Raw genomic sequence first — 8,956 nt, 5'->3', positions numbered from 1 at the left:
TAAAACTCCAGGCATATTATAATCACCAAAAAAACAAAAAGTGCAGTATATACACAATTTTCCACAATAAATATAAATCTATAAAAAGGATAAAATGAAATGAAAATGAGAGACGGATTTTGAAGACATGACCCTGTTCTGACACCCTACTTCGGTGCAGGACAATGGCCATATTACCTTCTCCTCATCTACTACTTCCTACAGGTTGAGGACAGAGGCCTTAAATAAAATCCTGTCCCTGAGATGAACAGATGGAAGTTCATCCATGTGCTGCAGAGCGCGATGGGGATCGGCCTGTAGGGAGCACATCTTTTCACTAGAGGGCAGTGTTGGAAATGAGATGCATTTATAGAGCCTGCAGGGGCTCAGCCTGTTGTGGTTTGGATTCACAGGAGACGAGTCCCTCAGGATCATGTGCTGACATGTTGCTTCATGAATGCCAATTACATGAATTACAGCCTGTGCCTTAAATGCTGCTCAGCACTGTACTACCCTCATGTAACAAGGCACAAAAGGATTGAACCGCAGATTACGAGCGTGGAAAAACACAGGGGAAAAAGAGCAAGTCTGCCAAGGAGAAAACAAAAATCGTGCAGCCTGAAAACATTCAAGAAGTCAAAGCTTTGCTTCAACCATAGAGAGGAGAAATTAGTATATAGTATGTGTAAATACAGTAAACGATTTTGCAGCTTATGTTCCAGAAGAACTATGTGGAGCCGCTGTTATACTTGAGTCATCACACATTGCTTTAGTCACTATATCGTGTGCATTTGTAAAAGCACTCGAGCTGAAAGGGGCTTTGAAAGTTTGTCTTCCAGTTCGTCCCAAACGTATTTGATTGTGTTGAGCAGGGGGCTCTTTGCCGCTTGCTCTATGGTGCTGTACACACACACTGAATTTATTAGATTTTCCTCAATTAAAGACACTAAAAAGATAACCTGCCTTTCAGAAAAGAAAAGAAGAGCAAATATATGAATGGAAAATGTGGATGTTTTTCTAAATATTTGAGAGCTGCACTCTCAGCTGATCTCAGCTGACCTCAAGGCAAGAAATCAAAACCACTGTAGCCAAGTTCGGGAAAAATGTGGGAAGCAGCTGAAATTTTCAATGCCCCGCTTTGATAGGAGGACGTACATGTCGCTGTGTCAGCAATGGGGCCGGCTGCAGTGCCTGTAGGCACTGTGCTACCTTGCGACAGTGATCACACATGCATTCCCTGACTCACTGCGCCATCTGCTGCCAAGGATGAAATACTGCGGTTTAATATATTGGACTTGTCGTGATTCCATATTATATAAGTGAGGTACATTTTTCCTAGGCTTTCCAACAGCGGGTCAGCACAAAGAAGACCCCTGCTGGACATCATACAGCTCTGGGCAGGTTTAGTTGTCCTGCGTTCAATGGCAGAATGTTCAAAAGGGTCGACTCTGTTGTGTCTCCGTTACGGAGTCTCACTCACAAAGTTTGTCTGTTTCAGTCTGTGTCTTTTTTTTTAAATGAGGAATTCCAGAGTGGCCTTTAAAGTCACACAGTCATGTTATAAATAGCATGGCACTTAAACAAAAGCCATTGATTGAAATGATATTCTTTTCCCTGTTGTAGAGGTGAGAAGTCTTTCGTTTTCGGGCTCAGAGCTCAGGGTCGGTCATCTGCCCAGTGTCCCCACACCATTATTTTCAGAGTTAAAGGCTTTGCTTAAGGGTCAAACAGTACTGTCACTACTTTGCTGACCAGGAGATTTGAAGGGGCGACGTCCTGCACACAGACTGTCCTGCATAGTCACACAGTGACACCCCCCCCCCCCCAGGCTCCGCCATGGTAATGAATGATACTGCAGCCGTAGATCCAGCAGCACATTAACATGGTCAGAGCCCCCTTGACTATTTGAAAGCCCCCCCTGCTGTTTTCCACAGAGGTGTAGTTGGGGGGGGGGGGGGGGGGAGGGTTAACATTTTATTAAACAAGGTTAGTTCAAGCCCATATTTACTGGAGGTCCTTGTATTAAAGCACCCCAGCACATATCACACTAACATTTCAGCACCCAAAGGTCCATAGACTTCTAGAGACAAAGCTTGGGATTCGTACAATAAATAGTGAAATACCCTCTAAATTTTTGCAAGCTTTTAACAAATTGCATTTGAGGCGCCTGTTAAATTCTAGAATCAGGAAGGTTAATTCTTTCAAATAAGGACATATCTTGCAAAAATAGCATAAAATATTGTATTCTTCACTACTGCACTTCAAAATTTATCTTCTGAACAGGTAATTTCATACAATTCATAGAGGAAACTAGAGCAAAAACAGAAAAATTCTTTTCTGTTAGAAACAGAAAACAACAATACCGAGTCACGGCAATGCATATGAACATATTAACCATTTCTCTGTTTAGATACATAACCCATTAGGGAGCGAATCATACTAAGCACATGAGTTTATTTGGACAAAGATCGCCACCCAGTGGCACATATAGGGAAGGAGAACGTATTGCAAATTGCAAGAAGGCCCAGCCCCGCCCAGTGTTCCCATCAAGGACAGCCTCAATGGGAGAACTCACTGCCAGAAAGGAGTGAAAGAATTTAAGTTAACGATATTACAGACGGTACCCAAATTAAATGTATATTCATTAAGAAGAAGACGTAACTGAGCTAACTAGCTAAGTCAGCGGTACCCAACTGTTTTCACAGTGAGAGTTACTTCTACGAAGACAATACTCTAGCGAGCTACCGATTTGCCGTGGTATAATTTAAACAATGAAATAAGGGATTATCCATTTATCATCTCGAGATCGACCTGGAAACACGCCCTGGTCAACAAGTCGATCCCGATCGACCAGGAGCTAGATCATTAAATCCATTATTCCATTACGAAATAGGAACGGCACGATTACAGCAAGTACAGGGGTACCCCCCGTATCCGTGGTTTCAGTTGTCCGCGGTATACCGCGGTCCGAAAAAAATGGTGATGCTAAAGAAGCCTTGTATGTTGTACACTATTAGTATAGTATTTTTGAGTCAAGAAGGGGAAGCTCTTTGCGTTCATGGCAGAGGACAGTCACCCTGGATTTTGCAGCGACCTTTGTGCTGTTCTAAATCATTCATTTGTAGGGTGTATGTGTATGTTTGTGGTAGCCCATTTAGATGTCTGTTGTGGTCGTAATAAAGTTTTAATGTGTTCCGTTGCTGATTCTTTCGGCTCTTTATATGCATTTTCTTTAATATGATGTTAATTCATTTGTAATTTGTAAAATTGATAATAAATTGGATGTACAGGCTGATTCGTTGATTTGATCTGATTTAAAAAAATTTTGATTGAGAAGTAGGCTGGAACTGTTTCATTAAATTATTTCTGGTCAATTTATTAACCAGTTTACCATGGTAACATTATATCATTACCATAATAATCTCATTTATGTAAGTCATGTAAGTCAGGTTACATGACAGAACGGAGTTTTGAATTGGCTTGCATTGTTCACTTACTTTAATATTGATTAATGATTTTGTTAATAGCGGAAATTTTTATTTATTTAGTAGAACACATAATTAACCAATTTGTTTGTATTAGGCTGATTAGATATAAAGGTTGGTTCAATAGCAGTGCTGTATAATGGTTGTACATCCTGTGCCTTTCATTTACTTGGTCTCTTATATAGGTAATTAAACTAATCATTCACAATGGAAGTGAGATATGATACAAGGTGATTTGCAAGGTCTGGTCGGAATGGTGCTTGGCTAAAAGTTGTGGAGGAAGAATACGTACCTAAAGCAATGAGATGGAATGAACCATTGTAAATTTAAATCATAAATAATTTGCTTATGACATTTAGTTTAATTGGCAGTAATGCTAATAAAAGAAAACAGTCGACAAATCATAAAACGACGGGCGAGGCTGGCATTGGGGCGGAGCTGGAATTGGGGCGGGGCTGACGTGGGCGGGGCTGGCCCGCTAGCAACCTGCAATGAGTGGGGAAAAAACGAGTGGTAGGTAATATATTATTGTTATGCGATGATTTCCTTTGCATATACAGATGTAGTCCAACTTCTACAGCTATATTTATTTCATACATTAAAGAACAGCAGCAATTCAACTGGGATTTAAATCTGTAATTATTATTTTACAAGCCTAATATAATATCCCCAATCCTTAGGCTACACGAAACTGTAACTCTAACTGTAAAAGTGTCTCCTTTTTGTTTCTTCACTGGCTCATCCAAGTTTATTACATTCATTTATTACATTATTACATTAAGTTTCGTTAAAAGTATTATTTTATAAAATGTATTAAAATATGTTCGCCCAACATCATGTGAGGTCCGCTTAAGTATAGTTCGTCTACTTTTCTGTTAGATAATTATTCAATAATAACACCTACGCCTATGAGCAATTCTTTTCACTTTTATAATTAGGCCTACTGTGTACCTTTTACGTTTTTTAAAAAATATTTTCTGCCTTTTCATTGTATTAATTCAATCTTATTTACTTATATTCAATTTTCAACATTAAATTATTGAAATAAGAAATTATTATTATTATTATTATTATTATTATTATTATTAGTTTACGTATTTCATTTTGAGCACACGGAGAAAGTAGAAAAGGCATTTTACTACACATGTATAAGGTATGTTTGTATATAGCCATATTTGGACGGGATCATTTTTACCTGGGGACGCAATGTAATTTAAGCAATTACCAACGATGACCGTAATTTTAATCCAGTTCGAATCTGCTATGTCTCTAATTATTATAAGTCTACATAGTAAAAATTCAAGCGCAAATAGCCTTCTGTATTTCAGCAAACACGGACCTTTTTCGGTAATTGTAGCCCATTCCGAATTCTCATCTCGGCAATAAGGTCATATCTGTACAGTCGTGCCAGGTTTTTCTAAGACCGAAACAGCATTTATACGCAAAAAATGAAGCTTGAATAGGAGGCTGAGTTTTCTACATAAACTTCGGATAACGTCAAGGTTTTCAGCAGGTGCAGAGCATTACAACAATACTCGAATTTATAAGCTAATGTAGCCTATAGTTGGGAAGGAAAAGTTTTGTTTTTATTGTGTTTGATTAGTAATTTATGTTAATGGGACATGGCACGCAAAAATGAAAATTATGTTTGCTTTCTAGAAATTCAGCGGACGGGATTCGTTTTTTATCCTAATCTGGGCGAATTACACTCGTTTCTTATTCTGGCCGAATTGGTGTTAAATCCGAATATGGTTTACGTGACAACTAAAACTTGGTGTGACATCTGGTTACTCGGAATAGACATGTTCCGTACTTCTGCGTGTAGAGCAAAGGGTACAACCTATTTTTAATGCAGCATTTTTGAGAAAGGTGATATTAAAAAACCCAAAGGAGATACCATTAGTAGCATATGACGGATTAAAGGCATAATAATCATAGGTTACCCATAACTGTCTTATTCGAAGACTGCGGTTTTTAATAGGCCTATCTCACACATTGCATTTTTTTTACATCCGAAGAGCAATATGTATACTATAATCTTAATTCATTTTTTGTAACCAGTTTTGATTGAAAAACTAAATCGAAACATGAGATCATGGCTCGCTTCTCAAGCCGGGAATGGGTGTGTTACGATTTGTCTCGTAGTGCCGCACAGGGGGAAAAGGTTATCGAGTGAAGAGATAACAAGCAGATTTAAAGGGCGGCAAAGGGATAAAACGCTAATCCATAAAAAGCTAATCGCCGGTTTAGGAGTGGGACAGCTTGTGCTGTTTGACTTAAAGACGGCCTATTATATTGTCGGTCCTTAGATCCGAGGGATCAGCATGTCTCGCGCAGATGGCATCCCCTCCTGCCTGATCCTTATTTTATGTGCGGTTGCAGCATTTTGCGGACCGGTGCCCGAGTCCGAGCCGCTAATAGCAAACGGCTGGGGGCAGTCTGTCCGCCTTAGGCATCTGTACGCTGCCAGGCATGGAGTCAATCTGCAGATCAACGAGGACGGTACCGTAGACAGCTCATCTCTGCAAAGTCCTTACAGTGAGTAATTATCTGCAATATCCGCAAAGTGCACAAATGTACCTTGATGCGGCCTACTTGTCATGTGATGCAAAATCGCATATCGCAACTGTCAAGACAAAAATACACGCTTTACATTTTCACGTGTGAATAATTTTAATTGCTTTTGACTTCGAAATACTATTAGCGGTTCTGAGATGGATTAACGGCTGTTCAGTCCAACGTGCTTTTCATATGGAAAACGTATACTTAAAACATGGTCGGCAAACAAATGATATTAAAAGTAATGCTTTGCTTAAGGTTTGCTGGAGATCAGATCGGTTGACACCGGCTTTGTTGCGATCAAAGGAGTGAAGAGCGCTTACTATCTCTGCATGGAAGAAAGTGGAAAACTGTATGGATCGGTAAGTTACTGCACTGGATAGATCTAAACTAAAACTAACGCGTGCCATATCGAAACACATATGCCTGTGTTTGTTGTTTAGTGATATGTTATCACTTATTTTCTTTGATATTGTAATTAATATTGTGTGTTGTGTGATATCGTCATCCCTAATTCAGAGATTAATCACACACAACGGCACTTGGACAGTTTATAATTTCTTATGTTGGTGGATATTTGTAAACCTTTTGTGAGCAGTATAAGAATGAAAACACCAACCGAGACCACTCCGAGTCTGGATAAATATCAGTGGCCAACCGTGTTCAGCTCTGTGTCCCATTGGGCTGACGCACGTTCCACCCATTCTGCAGTAAACGTCACGCCAGAGCACTTTCTATTAATGAATCAGTGAGGTACCATGCTGTGTACCTGACCTTGTGTGATCCGGTAGTTAGTAATGATGGTTCGTCCCAACGTGGTTCTCAGGTAGTCAGAATAAATTTTTTTTCTTATAGTGATGCCCCTCATAACAACATATATGTACTTATTCATGGTATTGTGATCAATTTGTGGGTTATAGTGACTCATTGAAGTGCTACACAGATATATGGTCATCAGCGTAATTAGTGTTTATCCATCCATCTGCTCACTGGTTACCCTGGAGCGGGTGACAGGGAATTTTTGATGACGCTTCTTTTTATAATGAAATTTACTCCTACTAGTCAATGCAGTAACCTGGCCAGAAATGTAAAATATAGATTTAAAAACATAAATCAATTCAAGCTTTTCTAAAATAAAACTTTTTTTTCTGCGTTCTCCTCGTTATTTTCAGTTTATAAAAAGATATATATATACCTGCAACATGTTTCTCTTAAATTATTTCATAATGAACTGGTGTATTGTACTTTTTAAAAGAATGGGCAAATGGCAACATAATTAAAATGTAAAATGTTCTGCTATAACGCACCGAGAGTGATCCAAACTAATAGATGTAGAATTCAGCGATAATTGTTGTGTTTAAGCTATATTAGCGTGGAGTCAGTCGCAAAGGCCAAGGGTAGGGTCATGTTGCCAGAGCAACCTTTGCTCACTGCCAGGGTATGTTTGTGCAGTTCAAAACCTCAATGAAAGGAAACAGCAATGACGACCTTGGCCTCCCATTAACTCTGAGTGCCATAGCTGTGTGTGCTATGTAAACAGGCCCATAGGAACCAAAAGCTATACCTGGGAGGGCAGTATTTTGAAGCCAGGCCTGCCTCTTACCTCCTGTCTCTCCACAGCGCACCTACGTAAAAGAGCATTGCTCATTCCGAGAGCGTATCCTGTCAGATGGCTACAGCATATACGTCTCAGACAGATACCGGGCGGTGGTGACCCTGAGTAACGGCAGGCAGAAGGGCCAGGCCGGAGACAAAGGCCTATCCTCACTGTCCCTCTTCTTACCCATGGCAAGCACACTTTCTCTGGGGGCAGTCAGTGTGTCCCTGAAGGACCCTGGGCCTGGAGGCCCTGAGAACGGGAAGTCGCCCTTTCAGATCGATAGCACGGATCCCTTTGGGAAACTCTCTCAAGTTTTCATCCATAGTCCTAGTTTCAACAAGAGATAAGTCTGCCTCACCATCTTTAAGAGAAATCCAAGGACATTTGTCCGCACCTCGTTTGCAAATTGTAAGGGAAGAAACTGGTTTTATGAAACAACATAAAAACGAACTATAGTACAAACAAAAATGCATTAAGAAGCTGCAGCATGTAAAATGATCAAAGGGAGACAACTTTGAAGAAATTCCACCTCGTAACCCACCACTCAAACAAGGAAAAGAATAAAGAAGAATACAAAAGACATATTTTTATATTAGGTTCAGACATTTTTTTACAAACATTAGTATATAGTTTTGTTTATTTAATTATGTTTTTAACATTAATACAAAGAAGTATATGATGTTTGATATGTATTGATATTGTCTACATTGTGGTAGATATTTGTAATTTCTGTCTTTTTGTAGAATTTGTTCACAGATTTTTAACAGTAGTTTATGATTTTTTAAAAATTCTTTTGTTGGTTTGTGAATAACATTACATTGTGCAACATTTATTATTTTTGTAAAGGCTAAAAATCTAATCTCCTGTTATTTCAAATAACTTAAATATTTTGTATTGTAGAAATAATGAAGAAAATGTGCAAATAAAATTCTCACACCTCTAAGACTGTGTACTTTATTCTCCCCCACCCCCAAACACACAATATGCATTGGTAGAAATAAATCAAAGTTTAAATGGCATAAAATCTAGATAATAATAATGAAAGTAAATTATTACTGGACTGGACTAAATCCATCCATCCATCCGGTCGCGGGGGGTCCGGAGCCTATCCCGGAAGCAATGGGCACGAGGCAGGGAACAACCCAGGATGGGGGACCAGCCCATCGCAGAGCACACTCACACACCATTCACTCACACATGCACACCTATGGGCAATTTAGCAAGTCCAATTAGCCTCAGCATGTCTTTGGACTGTGGGGGGAAACCGGAGTACCCAGAGGAAACCCCACGACGACATGGGGAGAACATGCAAACTCCACACACATGTGACCCA

General features: G+C 39.5%; 1 protein-coding gene across 1 annotated transcript; it reads left to right on the top strand.

Annotated features, from left to right (window-relative positions):
- Positions 1-5,498: 5,498 nt before the first annotated feature.
- LOC125723503 (fibroblast growth factor 19-like) lies at positions 5,499-8,303 on the top strand. The gene is made up of 3 exons (XM_049000143.1): positions 5,499-6,002; positions 6,282-6,385; positions 7,644-8,303. The coding sequence occupies exons 1-3, from the start codon at positions 5,789-5,791 to the stop codon at positions 7,968-7,970; spliced, it is 645 nt and encodes a 214-aa protein (XP_048856100.1). The 5' UTR covers positions 5,499-5,788; the 3' UTR covers positions 7,971-8,303.
- The last annotated feature ends 653 nt before the right edge of the window (positions 8,304-8,956 follow it).

The sequence above is a fragment of the Brienomyrus brachyistius genome, unplaced genomic scaffold (genome assembly GCF_023856365.1).
Source record: "Brienomyrus brachyistius isolate T26 unplaced genomic scaffold, BBRACH_0.4 scaffold49, whole genome shotgun sequence".
NCBI lineage: Eukaryota > Metazoa > Chordata > Actinopteri > Osteoglossiformes > Mormyridae > Brienomyrus > Brienomyrus brachyistius.
Note: the sequence above shows the minus strand (reverse complement) of the source record. Positions and strands in the feature narration are given on the sequence as shown.